This window comes from Erythrolamprus reginae, chromosome 2, assembly GCF_031021105.1.
Source record: "Erythrolamprus reginae isolate rEryReg1 chromosome 2, rEryReg1.hap1, whole genome shotgun sequence".
Lineage (NCBI taxonomy): Eukaryota > Metazoa > Chordata > Lepidosauria > Squamata > Dipsadidae > Erythrolamprus > Erythrolamprus reginae.
Window position 1 is genome coordinate 115,169,637 of NC_091951.1, and position 21,575 is coordinate 115,191,211.

Genomic DNA, 21,575 nt, shown 5'->3' on the forward strand with positions numbered 1-21,575 from the left:
TGAAACAGCTGCAGAACCACTTGAGGACAAAGCAGGTACCCACTGAAAGGACTTCCCTTTCTTCCTGTTTGAGTAATGTTACAACACCTCCGAAATAGAGTAGTCCTAAAAATATACGGGTTTTGCCTGTAGACTTAAAAAAACACAACCTCTTTAGAACCAATCATTCTTTAAATAGCCCGGCCTCATCTCATGCTGGCTTTGCTTTTTATACGGTCGGTCATATTTTAACTAGTCTCATCATAAACCTAACAACAACTTCCCTTTTCCAAGAACAGACAGCAGCTTCAGAGTGTCATGTGGCCCTGAATGTCACACCTTGTACCTTGTTTAAAGGTAGATAAGAGTTTATTGATAAGTTTGCATAGTATTTGCAAGCCAAAGTAAGTTCCATGCCTGGTACAAGTCCAAAGCCAATTCCTTTGGCCAACTGAGATAGCCTTGTGCAATTCATTTTAACTACACTCTGGACTGTTTTAACTGCCTAAACTCAGACATCAGTTCTTAAGCACTATGGATTCCACCTAGGGCCGTGATCTATGGCACACGTGTCACAGGTAGCACGTGGCGCCCTCTCTGCAGACACGCGGGCTGTCGTCCACCGTGCACATCTCCTGCTGACCAGCTGATTTTTGGGTTTCTACTGTGGAGGGTTCAGGGCATACGGGAGAGGTGTGTGTATGCATGTGCAGGGAGTAAAAAAGTAAGAAATGTAGAAGAACAGAAGAAGTATACTTTTTCACTAAACTTTTTGGTTTGATGAATAACTTTGAAGTGTGTTCTACTCTCAATATCTCCACCTTTGTAATTAACTCAATTTGAAGCCCACCTGTGTTTACAGATAGGCTTATTTCTAGGTCAATGTTTTGCCACTGGCCTATTTTACCCACATTATTCACAACAGAAAGACAAGTACGGTAGTTATAAGACTTCAATTGACAGGACTGTAAATAGATATTTACTTCTTGTAATATATTTATTAATAATCCCTGTATAGAATTCATTGTCCAGGGACTGCATGTAATATGCAGTTTCCCCAACTGTCTGCAACTAATTATTTCCCTGCTAAAGATGAATCATTCGGTTATCTTGTTGAAAGGTTTGAACAAAAAGTCTTACTGTCAGTGGTGTCTGAGTTATCACTGCTGATCGAGTATTTTCGCCGTTTCTCTTCCATCTGTAAGAAAAGAAATTGTACATTACATTTGCTGTTAAAGAAACTCATTTTGGTACCAAATCACTGTTATCTCAGGAAATCCACACATCACATTAACCTAGCAGCACCAGTGAATACTTAGCCTAATGACAGTAAATTACTAAGGGCTTTTTTCAAAAGTATGTTTTTAGATATGGTTGGTTTTTTTTTCAAATCTCTGCCTCTTAGATGCATGTGTGTGCCTTGCTTTTAATTATATAGTTTGTCTCGTAAGTATAATTTTCAAAGCACCCCTAAAACTTACCCAAATCTAAGGATTCTCCACTAAGGAATTTACTTGGTAAGTCCATAGAAATAATGCAACTAAAATGCTAACTTACTAGTTATTATTCAAGTTCAACAATGCAATGAATTAAAAGTTTGGAAGAATCAGTTTGAAAAGCATCTGAGGATAAAATTGCAATGACATGGATCAATAGCATGAAACCAAAGTATAAAACAAGGATGGAAACAGTTTTATTTTGAAGCAATTGTATTCATATATAAATGGAAAGGAAAATTGAAGACTTGGACAAGTAAGTAGTCTTTTGGTAGTTCGCTTAGAATTTAAACTATAGGTAGTTGTTCTATACAGAAAGTCAATTAAATACAATGGCCTACTCTGCAATTTCAAAATTTCTCAAAAAATCAAAAGTAGTTGGTCAATTTTCTTAGGATATGAAAAGTATCACTCAATATAGAGCCAAGGTGGCACAGTAGTTACAGTGCAATACTGCAGGCTACTTCAGCTGGCTGTTAGGTGCAGTTCGGCAGCTCAAATCTCACCAGGCTCAAGGCTGACTCAGCCTTCCATCCTTCCCAGGTCGGTAAAATGAGTACCCAGGTTGTTGGAGGCAATATGCTGATTCTGTAAACCGCTTAGAAAGGGCTGTAAAGCACTATGAAGTGGTATATAAGTCTAAAAGTGCTATAATATCAGCTTTTATTATGCTTATAACAAAGCGCTGACTATTTTCCTTCCACAAGATTGATGTAAAAAAATTCCCAGAGCTGTTTGCTCCTTATTAGGTTTTTTTGTATGAAACAGGTAACTTTACTACATCCTGTTGCATTACTGTAATTATGTACACCGTAATGTGTATGTGTCTGAGTTTAACTTTGTTTTACTTTAGTAACCTTTAAACCTCTATGTATAATTCTTCCATATTTACTTTATTGTGTATGTTTATGTATATAAACCCCGAGTCTTCGGAGAGGGGCGGCATACAAATCCAAATAATAAATAAATAAATAAATTATTTCTAGAGTATGTTGTCTTCTTCTATGAAATGTACATAGGAAGGAAATTCAATAAACAGAGGGCTAAATAAATAAATGCTGTACTAAATAAATTTCTTTTTGCAGCCCTAGTTTTAATTACATTTCACCTGATAATGAGTTTGATGAATACTGAGTGAGAAAATCATTTAATGATACTTCAGTAAGTGAGGTCAAATCTGAAGAAATACCCTAACTAGAACAGACAGAGGTTGTATTCCACAGGTTGCAATTGTACATTAGTAGATGTGAAAAAACAGTATGAAAAAGATTACGGAAAGATTTTACATACAATTTAAAATATAGGCATATTATTTGCATGTATAATTACCATTTTATAAACCAATTGACACATGAGGGAGTAATATACAAAATTGCATAGCTATAGTATATCCATAGCAGCATCTCCATGTTACAATAGAAGTGAGCAGATAAGTATTAGTAAACGTCATGTATTTAGTGACTGTTCAAAGTACAAGAGCACTGAAATAAGTGGCTAATAAGTGTTTTTCACGTTTACGACCATTGCAGAATTCCAGAGTCACATGAGCAAAATTCAGACGCTTGGTAACTAGTTCATATTTATGAGCTGCAGCTACAGCGTCATGAGGTCATGTGATCACTTTTTGTGACCTTCTGATAAGCAAAGTCAATGGGAAAGCAGTTTCAAGTAACAGACGTGTTACTCATCTAAAAATTGCAAGGCTTCACTTAGCAACTGTGGCAAGAAAGATCGTAAAACGGAGCAAAATTAACTTGTCATATTTATTGGAGTATAAGACGCACTTCCTGCCCCCCATCCAAAAACAGTGGGTGGAAATGTCTATGTCTTATAAAGCAAATTTTGCTGAAGCCCCGCCCATCCACTGGCCCCCACCCTTCAGATGTTTTCAACCTCTGTATGTCCTTTGTTAGATTTGTTCCAGGCTATGGGGCCACCACAGCACATTGCCGCCAATCACTACCTCCGCATGTCATGTTTTCTGCCTCCACGCATCGTGTTTTTGGCCTCCACATATCACATTTTTGGCCGGTTCCAGGTGGCAGGGATCAAAGCGTGCGGAGGCCAAAAATGCAATGGGCAGAGGCCAAAAACCCAACACGGAGAGGCCAAAAATGTGACACACGGAGGTGGCGATGAGCTGTGGTGATCCTCACAGCCTGGGACAACTGATTGGTAGTATTCCGGGAGGCCAATCCAACTTCCAATTAGCTGCTCATGCTGAATCAGGCTGCGATAACGTGCTGAAGATGACCAGGCTGTTTGCTGCAAGGGCGCTAACCAGATGAATACCGATGGATAGCGGTAGGCAGAGGCAGATTTTTTTTTCTTGTTCTCCTCCCCTAAAACTAATTTGTGTGTTATACTCCTCAGCATCTTATACTCCAAAAAACATGGTAAACTATCACTTGGTAACAGAAATTTGGGGTTCAATTATAAGTCAAGGACTGCCCATAATTAATTAATTTGGAGATTTTTTTCCCCTACTTTCCATGGAATCAGATAAAAGATATTAAGAATAAAACAATATCAAGAGTTCTGTGACAGGGCAGAATCTTTAGTCCAAATTGTTCAGAAAAATATAAAGTTAGTCTTTGTTTAACATCTGCTTGTTCAATGACCAGTTACAACATTAACGAGGGGAATCACAAGGGGTCCCTGGAGTTACAGCCATTGCAGTTTCATGTGACTACGTCAGGTACTTGGCAACCGACTTACAAATACAATGCTGCAGTCATGTAATTGCCATTTGCAACCTGTACTGCCAGTTTCTGACAAGGAAAATCAATGGAGAAGGCAGCAGATTATCACAAATGGCATTCATGTGACCATGGGACACTGAGATTGCAAGATTCACCTAATAACAGCAGCTGGTACTGCTGGAACACTGCCACTGAACAGTGGTGATGTTGTAGCACCAAAGTCCTTGAAACCCCACCTCCGGACTTCGGTGCTTTTGCGATGCTGCGATTTCGCTGAGGCTTCCCTCGCTGGGAAACCCCACCTCTGTTGCCAGCGAAGTGCCCGTTTTTGCGATGCTGGGATTCCCTGGCTGGGATTCCCCTGCAGCATTGCAAAAATGTGGAAGTCAGGAGGTGGGGTTTCACATGGAGGGGAGCCTCAGGAGAATCCCAACAGGGCGAAAAAAGGGGCACTTCACTGGCAATGGAAGGTCCGGAGGTGGGGTTTCCCAACGAGGGGAGCCTTCGCCTGGCAACGGAAGTCCGGAGGCGGGGCATCACAGCATCGGCGGCGGGTTCGTAAGGTGAAAATAGTTCGGAAGAAGAGGCAAAAAAAATCTTAAACCCCAGGTTTGTATCTCGAAAACTTCGTATGACGAGGGGTTCATAAGATGAGGTATCACTGTACAGGTAATCTTCGACAACAGTTCCTTTAGTGACTGTTCCAAATTACAACAGCACTGAAAAGGGGGATTTATAACCATTTTTCACACTTAAAACCATTGTGGCATCCTCATGCTCACATGACCAAAATCCAGATGTTTGGCAACCAGTCATATTTATTTGATCACCTTTTGTGGTCAACGGGAAAGCCACTTTCATTTAATAACCACATTACTAGCTTAACCATTGCGGCAATTTAAATTAACAATGCGACAGGAAAGATCAACGTTTCACTTAGCAACCGAAATTTTAGGCTCAATTGTGGTCATAATTGGATTCTTTCTAATTTCATGCACTATATTAGCAGAGGTATGCATATAGTTTTGAGGCCATTTTCATAGCTCTAATCTATATGAAATGTAAAATTTTAATTGACAGTTGGCAACCTAGAGACAATATATGCAGCTCTATATATCCTGCAATAAAGAAAAATGAGGTGGCTGCAATTTCAACTTCTTCCATCATCTCTTCTTATTCTTCATCCTATTTTTTCCACTAGCTATGACAAGACTGGATCATAGTCTTTTTGTTCTTCATCCTCCTGATTTCCTTGTCTCCCCAAGTGACAAGATGCATATGGGAGAGAAAATATCAGAATCTCTTTAGAAACAGGAAAAAGAAGCTAAAATTATCTGTTTCCTCGTTGCATAAGTTATCTGCATCATCTTGGGGTCATAATTTGACTATAAGGACTAATATATTTCCTTGTTGTGAGAAAAATCCTTTGTTGACACACCTGCTTTTCAAAAATCGAAGCAATGTAGGTGTATTTAGCATGCAATTACAAAATTATCTCATAAAAGAAAACCACAAAGAATTTTAACACACTGGTCTGAGGTTCTCTAAGCTATCGCCAAATAGATGCATACTGTTAAACTTTCTCTAAGGCTAAGGGGGGAAAGAGCAACCAAAGTATGGAAAATAGTTTTGTTTGTGGTTTAATCACTGGAGCTATTAGAAGAAAATTGCACTTGATGACAAGACCACAGGATGCCATTATCCTCTGGAGGAGATGACAATCTGCAAAGGAATTCCCATAAATACTAAATCATAAAACCTTAAGTACTGCTTTCATCTCCAACACATGTGCAATGTTTCAACATACCACTCTGAATGATAATAACAGTGAACTAACATAAACATTTTTACTGACAATGCTGTGATAAAAAATTGCCCTGTCAAAACATGATTAAAATTACTTCTTGACAATATGGCTATATCAATACTTCTCTCCAGTAATTCAGAGGGAACAGATGTTATTAAACCAGCCTTGTACTTGACGGCTATTAGATTTCAGGGAGAGAAAAAGGTGCTGAAGATGGATTGAAGACAGTTTATAGAGCTGAAATTCCAACTGAACACAGTATTGATTTTTGCTGACTAGGTCAATGCAAAAACTCCAAAAAGGACAAAAATAAAAAAACAACAACCCCTAGACCGTGTTTCCCCTATAATAAGACATGTCCTGATAATAATCCCAACAGGGCTTTTCAGGGCAGGTGTTGAAATAATCTCCCCCCCCCCTAAAATAAGCCCCCTTTCCCAATTACGTACACACATCCCCTATCTGCCAACCTCCAAATTGTGGCCAAACATCTTACCAGAGTCTGGCAAGCCACCGCTTCTTTTTCTCCATCGGTCTTTGCAGGGAAACTCCTTGAAATGTAAAGAAAAACTTCTCGTGATTGTGAGCAATTATCAACTTCTTGCACTTGGGAGATGATTTTCTTTACATTTCAAGGAGTTTCCCTGAAAAGACCAGCCAAGAAAGAGAAGCAGTGAAGCTGCCAGACGCTGGTTAAGATGTTCGTGCACAATTTGGGGGCGACAGGTGAGGCAGGGGATCTAGAGTGGCGGGCTGCGAGATGTGCATCTTACCAGCATCTGGCTTCTCTCCGGCGCTACACTCTCTCGGCTGATCTTTGCGGGGAAACTCTAATGCGAGGAAAAACTTGTGAACGAGCTGCCACTTCCCAGGACGATAATGTGAGCAATGGGCTCTCTCACAGCGCCTCTTCTCTCTCTTATTCTCCAGAGTGGCAATTGTATGTCCAGAGATCGGCAGGCCAGATTCGGTGAACCAGATGCACCGCTGCCACTCAGAAGATGACAGAGAGGAGATGCTGCAAGAGAGCCCATTTCTCATGTTGTTCTCTTCCCAGGTGGTGGCAGCGCATTCAGCTCCCCAAATCTGGCCTGCCAATCTTGGTCGGTGAGAGGGAGTGCCAGGTGGGGAGGGACTCCACAGAAATGAATCTTCATGAGACTCATCGCGCCTGCCCAGCCTCTTGGAACAAAAAGGAAGAAAGACTCCTTGCATGCCAAAAGGTTCCTTTCCTGGTGCTGTGTCTTAAATGCACTCTCCCCTTCACCGCCACCTGAGAGATTTGCTCGCTGGGTGTTTCTGCTGCTGCGCACGGCTAGAAGTTTGACTATCAACTCGGGTTTGATTGCTGAGTGCTTCTACTCGGTGGGGTTGGCTGAGGTGCTGTAGTGTTGCTGCTGTCCTCACTGCCGTAGCCTATGGAGGCTCCAGTCAACCCCCTGCAGGGCAAGCTTAGCTGTGGGAAGAGAGCACTGGCCGTGGCTATTGTACATACTCCTAATCAGTTGGAGGATGATGAAGATATTGAGGACTCAGATTCAGATAGTGTTTATGAATTAGTGGGGGGGCGGGGTTACAGGTAGTAGAACAGGTGGGAGGCCAGCCACAGGATGGGGCTATGAGTTCAGGATCTAGTGAGGGAGAATCAGACGCTCGCTGGGTTAACCCTAAATTCAGAAGGGCCCAAAAACATAGAGAGCAGAGGTCTGGAAGAAGATATTAAGGAGAGGAATGAGTTAAATATTGTAGTGATGTATTTGGGCCGTCAGGGGGTCAGTGGAGAAGAAGGGTGGAGTTTCAACGTTGCCGAAAGGAAAAATGGATGTGTTTTTGCCACGCTAAAGTAAGCCAAAGTATTTTATATTATTATCAGTCAGTGCTACTGTTTTTTCGAAGTTATGCTGTTAGGAAAATAAATCTTGTTTAAGTGAAGCAGAAGGAGGAATGTGGGAAATGCAGCTAAGAGAGAGATAACGGACCGAGTGCTGTATGGAATGTGTTTGAATAAAAGGAGAGCAGAGAAATAAATGGAGTTTCTTTATTCATGAAATGATGCATTTAATAAGAGTTATTTGTAATTGCTAAATTTCTACCAGAAACCAGAACAATGGCCAAGTTAGCCAAGCTGCATCTGTCAGAACTGCCTGGTGTTTTGCTGCGGGGTGCCTGGGAAGAGTAAGTGGGGCCTGCAGGAGGAAGGGAATGCAGGAGGAAGGGATCCTGTGGGCTCCTCTTCCAAGGAAGAGTCTGGTTCAATCGCCATCCAGTGTGATGACTCCCAAAGTGGAGGGGCTTCCTAGGCATGCCGGCAGGAGCTCATTAGCGCTCAGGTGGGGGGACAGCAGGGAGATAGGAGCAGAGAGGAAGGGGAGGCCTCACCATGGAGTGGAAAGCGCACCCGCAGAGCAGCCTCTGCCCTGTCTGCGCTTTGAAACCCGCAGAGCCAGTTTAGGGGAGACAAAGAAAGACCTGCTGCTTTCCTTGCCTGCAGCCAAAAACAGAAGCAGCAGAAGTATTTCTTTCTCTCCCTCAAACTCCAGCTCTGCAGCTTCCAAAACCCAGCCAGGGCAGTGGATACTATGCGAGTGTGTTTCCTGCTCTATGGTGACGGCTGGAGATGGAACTAAACAGACCGGCCGAGAGATGCCACGGACCTGACAGATTCCAGTAAGATGCGAGTCTCGTGGCGCGGCCCGCCTCCTGCACCCCAAAAATAATAAAAAGCCCCCCAATAATAAGGCCAAAGTCATATTTTGGGGGTCAAAAAAAATATAAGACAGGGTCTTATTTTCGGGAAAAACATGGTAATAGGGTAATTCCTGTTTCTTGAAGCTAAGAACAGAAATATATTTTAGTCAAGTTCTCCTACACAATTCCCTTAATGCAGTGCATGCATGTGAGTTATATTTAATGGCATGCTATCTAGATCTAAAATCAGGGTAAATGAAATATACCTATAATATTCTACTATCCTATTTTTTATCAAGTTAAACTAATCATTTTGCTACTTACTACTACTTCTATCCTTTTTTTTTTTTTTACAACTATACCTATGTGCTCTTTCTTGAAAACAGAATTTACGTGGGGGAAATCCATTAGAATGCAAGCAGCTTCATCTAGTGAACTAAAGGAGTTCCATGAGAACATACTACTCTCTAGAATCTGTCTGTCAGCACAAGCTCACTAATCTGCACAATAAACAAATAACTTTGCAAAGATTACCAGGATATTTTATGAAGCTCTTTAATTTTTCCACTTGTAAAATGATGCTAAAAGTCTGGTGCTCAATTTCCTTTTATGTCAAGCTTTTCTCCTAGATAGGAGCTTGCAACATCTTAGCTTAAATTCTGTCTCCCCTAATCAGGTAGCATTGAAGTTACAACTTCCTAAATTTTCAGACATCTTGATGGGAATTTTGAGAACTGAATTTCTAACACACAAGGTAGGCCCCATTTGGTAGGCATCATTTGGAGAGAAATTGTAGTAATGTGTGGAATAAAAAAAAAGATTTTGGAGTTCAACTATTTGTTCAATGTACAAATCTAAGGCCCGATACAATTACAGCAGCCTTTCTCAAATTGATGCTCTTTACACCTATCAAAGTTTCAACCTCAGATGAGCCATGCTGGACTGTAGCATCTGCAACATAAAAAAATCAATACAAATAGTCCTTGACTGATAGGAAAAATTGAGCCCAAAATGTCTGTTGTGAAACAGAAAATCACCCCAAATGGTGCCTGCCTTGTGTGTTAGAAATTTGATAAGTGAATTTTGCCTGATTTTATGACATTTTTGCCACAGTCAATAAGTGAATCATTGCAGTTGCTAAATTAGTGAGACAGTTGTTAAGTGAATCTGGCTTCCCCTATTGATTTTGCTTATCAAAAGATTTGCAAAAGGTGAATGCATGACCTTGGGATACAGCAATGGTCCTAAGAATGAACCAATTGTCAAGCATCTGAATTTTGATCACATAATCATAGAGCTGCTACAAAAGTTGTAAGTGTGAAAGATGATCATAAGTCACTTTTTAGAGACATTGTAACTTTGAATAGTCACTAAATGAATTGTTGTAAATTGAGGACTACCCGTAATACCAATTTATTCTTGAAATATTTTTTTCTGAAATAGATTTGCAACCAGGTTTGCCTTTTAGGTGCATTATACATGAGAACTGTTGAGCAATTATCAGACTCTTTCATCATAAACCCATAAGGTGGCAAATAATAGGGCAGAAACTGTAGTTCAATTATCCATTCACAGAAGAGGAGCTATACAAATGGGAGATGCCCCATGCTGGCAGCATTTTCCCATGGAGACATTATCAGCACACAATGTCACAAAGCCTGGCGGTTAACTACCCTAAATTGCTACAAAGTGGGCTGAGAACTCTCCACTTCCATTACTTATCTCTCAAAGAATCCAATAAAAGAAAATATTTGTAGCTCAGGGTTGAAATGAGGAGTCCTTGATGTTCTCTGACTTGGTTGTTTTGTTGCACCTTTCATTACCCAAACTAGGTAACATCATCAGTGCTGCAGTCATCATTAGCATTGATGATGTTACCTAATTTGTGTAATGAAATATCTGAAAGAAAATGATCAAGTTCAGAAAACACCAAGGACCCCTTCTCTCAAAGAAAAGAAGGGTGCGAGTGTTTTTCCAGAGTCGCCTGACAACCAATTGTATTGCTTCTTTTAGTTTCCTCTAAAAGAAATTCTGCCAGGTTTTGACAGCTACTTGTGGTTCTAGAGTCTTGAAATAACAACAATCTGTAGATTAGATTACTAGGTTTCCCCATCCAGCAGGGTAAGTGGCATTCTCTACATTCTTTGCACTGTTTCTCCGTTAGCTGTGTCATTCTCCCATGCAGAGAACCTGCAGGCTTACAAATCTCTCTAGTTTCTGCAGATCTGTGAATTATGTCACACTGCCAGTCCAACTTCTTGAATTTCAGTATCAACCATCCAGAGGCTTCTGGAAACCCATAAGTAAAAACGGTAGCTATTTGCGCAATTGAGTCTTCCTGAATCTGGCACCTTTAAGATGTTACCGTAGGAGTGTTCTGGCCCTGTTGACTGGACATTCTGGAACTTCCTTTTGTGTGTGTGTGTGTGTGTATGTGTGTGTGAACATACATACATACATGCTACACATAGATTATAGTTTGTCGGCTAAAAAAGTTTAACTTGCCTTGGATATTTATGGATTTTTATTTTATTTTATTTTTTTATTAAATTTTTATGCCGACCTTCTCCTTGGACTCAGGGTGGCTTACAACATGTTAGCAATAGCACTTTTTAACAAAGCCAGAATATTGCCCCCACAATCCGGGTCCTCCCGGAGGGGCCAGGACACAAAAAGGAAGTTGTAAGCTCCTACCATATTTGGGTATACCAGGGTGATTCGACAGGGAAAAAAGCAACAAAAACAAATATATATATATGTATATGTATGGTGTTTGTGTGTGTGTGTACAAATATATATTTTTGATCCAACAGAATATATATATATATGTATGTATGTATGTATGTACATATGTATATGAATATGTGTATGTGGGTGTATATATTATATATACACACATATACATATACAGTGATACCTTGTCTTACAAATGCCTCATCATGCAAACTTTTCGAGATACAAACCCGGATTTTTTTGCCTCTTCTTACAAACTATTTTCACCTTACAAACCCACCACCGCGGCTGGGATGCCCCGCCTCGGACTTCCGTTGCCAGCGAAGCACCCCTTGTTGCGCTGCTGAGATCCCCCTGAGGCTCCCCTCCATGGGAAACTCCACATCCAGACTTCTGTGGTTTTGTGATGCTGCAGGGGAATCCCAGCAGTGCAAAAACGGGCGCTTCACTGGCAACGGAAGTCCGGAGGTGGGGTTTCCCAGTGAGGGGAGCCTCAGTGAAATCGCAGCATCGCAAAAACACAGAAGTCCGGAGGTGGGGTTTTGCAATGCTGCAATTTCACTGATGCTCCCTTTGCTGGGAAACCCCACCTCCCGACTTCCGTTGCCAGTGAAGCGCCCGTTTTTGCGATGCTGGGATTCCCCTGCAGCATTGCAAAAATACAGAAGTCCAGAAGTGGGGTTTCCCATGGAGGGGAGCCTCAGGGGAATCCCAGCAGCGCAAAAACGGGCGCTTCGGCTGGCAAAAGGGGTGAATTTTGGGCTTGCACGCATTAATCGCTTTTCCATTGATTCCTATGGGAAACGTTGTTTTGTCTTACAAACTTTTCACTTAAGAACCTCATCCCGGAATCAATTAAGTTTGTCAGACAAGGTATCACTGTATACATATATATATATATATTTTCCAATTATTTCAGGCTGCACAAATAAACAAATCTATGCTAAAACAACTTAAAACCTTTTTAAAAATCTGTTTTCCTTTAAAATTAACTACCCTCAAAATCCTACAGACAATAATTTTCACAAATTTTCTGAAAAATAAAAGGGTGCTGCCACTGAGAATGTATTTTCCAAGTCTACACCATTTAAGATAGAGGACCAGCAGCAAGCATATTCCATCTGGATTAGGTAGTACCAAAAATAGTAAGGACCCAAGCCATATAATCTTTTAAAAGCAAACAATCAGAATTTTGAATTAGGTTCATTATCCTACTGGCAACCAGTGCAACTTTTGGAATATAGAGGCTGAACTAACTGGCACTGGTTAGCAGGTGAGTAGTTGAATTCTGTGCCAGCTGCTGCTTCCAAGTCATCTTCCAAGACAACCACACCTAGAACAAATTACAGCAGTCTGAAAGCTACCCACAAATTACTGTCTTCAGTATCTTCAGGTCCAAGAACAAGTGCAACTGATGGATATGCTGCTGCAGCTACCAAACAAGGTTCCTGGCTGCAGCTCCTACCTGCAGTTCCAGCAGGAGGTCTGAGTCCAGGAGAACTTCCAAATAGCTCATCAGGCCCTTTTGGAAGACTATAACCTCATAAAGAACAACATACAAAACTCTCATGGAACCAGACATTTATTTATATCTTGCTGTAATTTGGACCTTTCACAACCTCCAGCACTAGGACTTCCACCACATTTCCTATTTGGTATAAGCTCTCAATATATAATGAACTTCATCAGCATATGGATATCAGATTCAAAACTGAGGGGGTTTTATGTAGATGTTAAAAAGATGAGAGAGAAGACCATCAGTGGTGTGTGTGTTACACAATGGATGACTAAAGGGCTTGATCTTTCCTGAGTTAATAACATTGATTGGGACACTTTGCTCAGGGATCTGAACAAAAAAGTTACAAACTATGCCTCTAATCTCCATAACCACAAAGAAAATCCAAAAGGAGACCATTGCTGATGATTTTTTATGCTGCTGAGATATCTAATCAGATGAAGAATGCAAATTCTTACATCAATCCAAAGCAACTTTAAAATCACAATCTTTTTTTTAAGTAGGTTATAATTTTAGAGGAAAAATTGAAGAAGCAGCAAAGTTATTAGTCATCAAATAATTGTCTCTCAAATGCTTTGGCTATTAGCATCTCTACTTGCTTTTTTCCTGTCTCTGGTGACTTATTTTGTTATAAAGAAGGAAATATCACATGCTGGGTTGTGCTGAAAAAGAAATAAAACAATTTTCCATTTGTTCTTCCTATTTATCTCTTGGTGTTGTTTTAAACTTAGCCAGGAAAGAAATAGCAAACCCCAATGGCATTTATGAAATCTTTGAATCACTAACTACCCTCTAGCAATCCATTTGGTTCTTATTTTCTCAGCTGAAATTAGACAGAGAGTTTAGTACTGCTTAGCCTTTATGTTAATAACATAGTGTTTTCTAAAAAAATAAATAAAGCTAATGTTTTCTTAGATAGGTAAAATTAAAATATTTTGCTTTTGGGGGGGAAGGCTGCTGAGAGATTTGTTGCTTCCACAGGGAGTTCTCCTAAGGGCAGAATTTAAAATATATTGTATAACTATTCCATATTTCCCTTAGTAATAGTTCTTTTGCCAAGAAAACAGTAGTACTGGTAGAAAAATATGTTTGAATTCTTCCCATCTACAAATTCTATAATTAGGCTAGACGTGTCCAGAACAAACTTTGTCCTAGACTTTCTTTAGTTATGTCATCAAATGTTTCCTCTACATTTTGGGAATCAAAAGCTAGAGCTCCTGGCTAAATTTGGATTCTACCTCTAGTCTACAATTTACAGGTAAAATTTCTTTCCATCTGCAGCATGAAATAACAGAGATCATATTTCACAATTTAAGCAAAAGGACTCAAGAGTCTATAAAAGCCTCAGAATTGATACAACGTTTTCTAAAAATACCCCACTGGGAAAAATATTTATTAAAATTATATTTTTAATAAAAGCAAAGACCACTTCTAAGCATGATTGAGGTAATTCCACTGGCAATCAATCACAGTCAGAATTCCTGGGGCTATTCTGTCTATTAACCAACAGCATATTTATCCTTATAAGTGGCCAAAGGGGAAGAAAGACTAAAGGACACCAGTGCTTTCCTCATGATCACTAAACTGCAGATTCATGAAAGTTGTTCTCAGGAGAACCAGAGTCATCCTGCATAGTAAAGAGAGAAAGGGGAATAATTTGTTCCCACTGCAAATAAAAATCTTTACAATACTTTTTTTCTTTAAATGACTCAGTGAAAGTCATTCCCTTATGGGATGGTGTAAAACTTCCTCATATTTTTTTTAAAAAACACCAAACATGCCTTCTATTCTACTAGGGATTTTTGCTTATTTCTCTTGGGGGGGGGGGACCTTGTAACCAGAACTAGTCTGTTCTTTTCTTCTTCACCATTTACTGTCACCTTACATGTCAAAGAAATATACAGAATTAGTTATGAAGAACTTTTATCTCAAAAAGGGGTGTAACAATATGATACTTCTAAAGAATAGTGAGATTGCTTCAAATTTTCCCTATTCATTACAATACGGCATTACTTAGTAAACTGAGCATTCCCAGTTTTGCTGTCCTTCACAAGAGACACTACTTACTGTATGACTGTTGAGCCTTTTCCTAACAAAACTAGTGGTGTACCTTGCTGCCACAGGATCACACATATTATTGGTGAAAATTCATAACCAGTTTCTGTATCTATGCCAAATGAAAGAATCAGAATGTGACTGGTTAACACCTGTGCCTTGCATGAAGACAGGATTAGATTCAATCCATCATCTCCCAAGGGCTAAAGAAAACATTTGTCCAAAATGTCTGGAGGGCCATGGCAATGAGTCCGTAGAAACAATCTGAAAGTTTAGGGACCAATGACCCAATGTATGTTTCTATAAGATATAATTTGAGATCTCATTCCATGTTGTATCTATTTTCAGCCCCAGAAAAATATTGTTTTTCCATTTAATTTTAATCATTAACATGTTCCAAAGGATAGACTGCATTGTCTTAGTGTTTCGAAATGTAAAGTTTCCCAAATGGTAAAACCATTCCATGTAATATTCAAACTTCTACTTTACTTATAAACCAGGTTGTGGGAAATCTATTTTTTAACAAATTGAGGAGACATTTGTCAAATTCCCCCTAATGGAACACCAGTCCCTTGGACCGGGAGTATTTGAAAACAAGAGCCAGATAATACTTTCTCTGGTAATTAGAAGAGGGTCATCAGAAATGTAGAGACAGCAAAAGAAGCCACACCCAAAGTACCCTGCAAAACTGATTGAGCTATCAGTATAAATTACATTTCACATTCTGGGAAGTCCTAGACTAGCTACATCTGTAGTTTAGAATTTAAATCCAAAGTATCAAAAGAACCACATAGAAAACTGGAGTGGCTTTATCATAATGGGATCACAACTGTCTGCAGCTGTATAACCTGAAGCGGGGGCATACTCTGATTGGGGAGGCGTTGATAAATGCAGTGAAACAGTGAATAAGGCTCCTTCCACAGTCAGCCATAGAAATGCATTATTACAACACTTTGCTGTTCCTGTCCTCTGAAGGGCCATAACGTAAACCAGGCACCTTGTTTACACAGTACTTAATCCTTCAAAGAACAGAAAGAACAAGGCATAAAAAAGTCTTTCCAGTGCTCGGAATCTTACATATTGTTTCAATATACGCACACTCAGAGAGAACAATTAAATGCTATATTAACAAAACAGGGTTTATTAAAGCTTGTGGAATATATTTTTATTAATTTCATCCAACCTTTTCATTATTCACTATTTATTGACCTCTATTTTGAGAATCCAAGGAAACTCCAACACTTCAGAAGGCTGAAAGATATGCAGTATGAATTATGAAAATGTGTACTGTATATTCAAATTTCCTGAAACCTGAGTGGGAATTGAAAACATAATATCATTGTAAAGTAAAAGATTATTACTGAATATGGATGAAGGATTTCTTACAAAATCCATATGGTTCAATAAATGTTTCACATGATGCTTGAATCTGATCCTTTCATCAGTTGGTCTTTATTAATATAGTGCTTGCTATGCTTAATCTTGTTTTCAGTCTCCTTCACCTCTTGGTTGCTTGCTTTTCACTCCATTTTTCTTTGGGGGAATTCTCAATTTTATGCCTGTTTATTTCAGCCTACAGCAGTTCCCAAGCTGAACAGCAGGCCCTCTGCTGGAGAATAACAAAAAGAGGAGAAAGAGACCCAGTAAACCTATTTTTAAAATCTCTTACCATACACAGAAACTAACCTTCATGTTCAACAGGAGTTGTAAAAACATTGCAGCAATTTGGTAAGTAGAATTATAAAAGCTTCTCAGGCAGAGCCAATAGAACAAGTTAATCAATTAAACTCTTCTCCACTGAGAAGACAGAGCCTGTAAACAAAACTTCCCTGCCTTCAGAGATGAATCATTGGGGCATTCAACTTTTTAATCCATCTTTTGTCAAAAGTGTTGATGAATAATAACAGAAGAATAATGAATAATGAAATGGTTGTTTTTTCAGACTCATTGGGCATTTTGCAATTGATATTCTCCCTGAATGTCTTAATTCAGCAGTACTTCCTAAAACATCTGTCCAGAAATTATGGTAGATTAACTGGCAGAATGGAGGCCAATTCCTTTAACTTCTCTCTAAGCAGCATAGAACCAACAGTTGGATATAAAGCATGAGGAAGACCCTGAATTTGGTGGCCCCAAACATTTTCACTTTGAATCATCATCCCTGATAAAGGGATTTTATCAACAAGCACAAAGCCTAAATGTGCTTAGACACACCCTTCCCTTGGTTATTTCTTTTAGCCCTGATCACAGGAAGAATCTTATCATTTCCCCCATTGGATTCCTGAATAAACTGCTAGTAGAAAAACTGGATAAATTCAGTCACAAAACTAAGAAACCTAGATGTAGCAGGAAAGTTCTCTCCTTTGTTTTCTAGATATACTGACTTTTACCAGCTACTTCAGTGGGATTTCCAATACTCTAGAGCAGTGTTTCCCAACTTTGGCAACTTGGAGATATCTGGACTTCAACTCCCAGAATTCCCCAACCAAACCCTGCTCTAGAAAGCCTCGGAAAACTCTTCCTCTCCTCCCACATTTCTCTGCTTCAGACATTCTTCATCCAGTTATTCTTGTATAGGTTTTACTCACTAACACAGAGGTAGTAGGTAATTGCTCCAAGAATTTCAAAGGTCCCCTTCAGAGGTGGGATTCACACATAATTTACCTACCGATTCCCCCAGCACTAAAAATGTGAGTGTGCATGGCTTTAAATTGTCCCTAAATAGGAGAGCATAGTGCAGAGGCAGGGGTGGGCGGGTCCACCCACCCGCAGGTTGCTACTACTAGTTCGCTCAAACCGGTCCGGAACAGCTGAATACCATCTCTAGTCCCCTCCCTCTTCCATACAAGCTCAGAGGAGGATGGGTGAATGTCAGAATTCAGTGTAGAACAGTCATTCTCAAATTCAACTACTTCACTAATGTTGCTGAAACGCAAACCAGTAGGCAGATACTGACTGGTTTTTAATGCAAAAAAATATCATTAATATGCCAGCTTTTAAGATCAGTTACAGAATCCCAAGGGAGTTGTAAGGCTTGGAAAATCAGCCTAAAAAAGAAGCACAAAGTGAGCTCCATCACAGGAGACATTTATACAGGCCAAAATTCCTGCTCCAATTGTCATTCAGCTTGAAGCCACAAGATGTGGGCTATTTAGTTCTACTGGAGCAGAATCTAATTCTGCCGAGTGGACAGATTAAAAGATATTATAGCCTGGTGGAGGTTCCACGCTTAGTCCTGGCACCTCCTCTCACAATAGCTGGTGGTCATAAATGACTTCTTCTTTTGCCTTGGGCCAAGGATAGCAGCTGCCAGCCAGGGAAGGCAGTATTGAATTTGCTGACTTTTTGATCCACAAATACTTCAGGCTCAGAATTAGAAGTGATGAACGATTTGGGGAAGGAGCCAGAAGGCCAGCAATGTCTTGCTTTCGTAGAAGCACCTTAAATCAGATTGACCACCCTGATCCCTGAAATAGAAGAGGAAAAATTGTCTGCTGGAAAACTGAAGAATTGAAGTGTTTCACGTGGAGCATACAATAATCTCTTCTACACAGGAACTGGTGAGAAAAAACTATTTAGTCAAGAATGGGAGAATCTCCTCTAAATGGGGCTTTGTCCCCCCCCCCCCCATTTTCTTGGGGGCTCTCAATAGAAAGAGAACTCCTTCGTTTGCTGGACACCCTTCTCTCTTTTTAAACCAGGAATGATGGAAGATGCATTATAAGGGCAATCGCCGAGTCCCTGCAGCTACATTTTAGAAACAGATAATGGACCTGTTGATTCTGTGAGCAGTTTTCAAATCCCTTCAGAAGATGACTAACACCTGCTCTGGGTTCATACTGCACATAATTTTAAAATAATTAGCTGGGTTTAAATGTCAACCATTAAGGCAGACTAGCCCCAAACCTATTCCTTCAGGCAGAGGAGAAAATTAGTGTTCCCAGTCTATTTAAGGGGAGAAGGAAAAGGGAATTATTATGAAAATGATAACATTTTCATTTAACAAGTTGCTGTTAGATATGACAACCTATTATTAACATTCATGCCTTCCAAACCGCTATGGTATTACCTGTAGCAACAATTCTTTCTACCTAATAAGATGGGCCAATTTTGCTGGAGTATGGATTACATATCTTTTGTTTTAATAGGATTTTAGGCCCTGGTCAAGGATCTTCTGAATAAGCTATTTCTATACTTAGATCCCTTAATAACTTACCTATAGCTTTTGCCTGATTTAAAACATAAAGTATTTTCAATAAATATGCCCAAATTAGTTTGCACTTGACAGTAATAAGTTAGTTCCGCAAGTGGCCTACTGCTTAAGTGGATATCACAGTGAACTCTCAAACAAATTCTCAAAAGTCTTCAGGAATAAACATAGACTAATTGTTAAGACAGGAGTTCCTTCAAATCTTCTACTTTTTTCTCATTTTATACCAGGCTGTTCGTTAGTGCTGCAGGTTTCCTTCTCACGGAGAGATTGATTCTTTCAAGAAAAAAAAGTTAAACATTTGTCTATGAGCCTAACTTTTCAAGGAGGAGAAGCTCATTCCTATCAGGATCAATATCTACCAATCATAATACTTCACAGTAATTTAACATTAATATCTAATGATTTATAATATTTCTATGGGATAGTGTCCATAAGCTATACATAAAAGGACAGGTATCAAATTTGCTATTATTCTTATTTTCTTTAAGACTCAAAGGAAATCTCTTTATCTCTTCATTTTTAAAAGTGAACATTGGCTATATAAGCAGCTAACATACAGTATTTTACCATGCAGAACAGGTGCATCTCTAAAAACCAAATATAACTAATTCACTTAAATAGATTAATATATTTAACTTTTGTGCATATGCATACATGTGCACTGTAAAAAGTTCATTTAGAATCCTGGAAATGGATGTTTTTATTTTTAAGGAAGTTTTTACATTGTTGATAGGGGGAAATGCTCTCTGCCACAAAACCAGGCTCAAGCAAAGATTTCAATTTGTTTTTCAAGTCATGCGTTTACCATTTTTATCTTCAGTATCGCATTTAAAATATTATACAGCTGAAAGTAACAACTCACAATAATAATACACAGTGGGGAGGGCTTCAAAAAGCTTCCTATCTTGCCCCAAATTCCCCCAAAATCGCCATTCCAAAAGCTTCCTAAGCCACCCCAAATCACTTCCAAAGTCCAAAGTCTTCTAAACTCACCTCTCCTTTCAAAATGCCTCCTTTCTCCTTGCTGCCTTTCTTCGCTCCATTTGCCTTCATTAGGACCTCGATTTGGGTGGCATAGGAAGCAGCTGGAGGGGCGATTTTAGAAGCAATTTGGGGCAAGGGAGGAAGCTTTTGGAATGGCGGTTTTTGGGGGAATTTGGGGCAAGATAGGAAGCTTTTGGAGTGGCGATTTTGGGGGGAATTTGGAGCAAGATATGAAGCTTTTGGAGTGACGATTTTTGGGGCAAGATAGGAAGCTTTTGGAATGGCGATTTTTGGGGGAATTTGGGGCAAGATAGGAAGCTTTTGGAGTGGCAATTTTTGGGGGAATTTGGAGCAACGTAGGAAGGTTTTGAAGGGGCGATTTTGGGAGAGATTTGGGGCGGCATTAGCCTTCGTTAGGACCTCCATTACTTGCTTCTCCTCGCTGTCCGTCTCCACTCCGTTAGCCTTCACTTTGTCCGCTTGCCTCTTTTTCTTTAAGCCTTAAAGTTTGGATTTTCATAATGGGTTTGCACGCATTATTTGCTTTTACATTGATTCTTATGGGAAACAATATTTCATCTTACGAACTTTTCACCTTACGAACCTCGAACCAATTAAGTTCATAAGACAAGATATCACTGTACTTATTTTCCACCATAATTTGTATAAATTCGTTAAAAATCAGACAATGTGATTTTCTGGATGTGTTTTCTCATGTTGTCTCTCATAGTTGAGGTCTACCTTTGATGTCAATTACAGGCCTCTCTCATCTTTTTAAGTGAGAGAACTTGCAAAATTGTTGTCTGACTAAATATTTTTTTCCTCATTGTATCATGCCATGTCAATCAGCTGTGTGTAGACATTTCATGGAAATGAAAGACAAATTACAATCAGCTTGTATAACCAAACTATGCTGATGAACACACAATTCCAAATATATGTGAGAAAGTTTTGCTTAAATTAATAAATATATACATCTGAATATTATGCCACATGTAGTATATCTATCAATAAAATAGATATGAATACATCAGACATCAGAAACAAATTGAACACTTCTTGAATAGTTGGAGAGGTTCCCGTAGCACTGAAACTCTTCAACTTTAGCATCATGTATTGTAATTTTGGATATAATACAAATCCAATAAATAAATAAATAATAGCTCTGGTCTGCTAAAGCAGGGGTCTCTAACTCTCAGGCTATGGCTCATTTGGAAATGGGCTGCACAATCAGCGGGCAAATGGATGCACGCACACAGCTCCATTTCCACAAGTGGCATGCACTTGCACACAAAGCTTCATTTGCACAAGCAGTGGGGTGCTCACACTCACGTACGAAGCTCCATTCACCACTCACACAAATAGAGTTGTACGCCTGCTACTCACACAAAACTATCACATC

At 39.5% G+C, this 21,575-nt stretch overlaps 1 protein-coding gene across 4 annotated transcripts in view; it reads right to left on the reverse strand.

The window, feature by feature from the left end:
• Positions 1 to 21,575, reverse strand: part of JADE2 (jade family PHD finger 2) — a 228,417-nt gene that overhangs the window by 196,291 nt on the left and 10,551 nt on the right. For 2 of the 4 annotated variants that reach the window (XM_070739237.1, XM_070739236.1), the window contains exon 2: positions 1,120 to 1,177. In XM_070739237.1, the coding sequence (XP_070595338.1) occupies positions 1,120 to 1,177 (58 nt within the window). Of the gene's footprint in view, positions 1 to 1,119; positions 1,178 to 16,478; positions 16,586 to 21,575 lie in introns of all 4 variants that reach the window. The other 2 variants (XM_070739239.1, XM_070739238.1) reach the window with 2 other exon arrangements.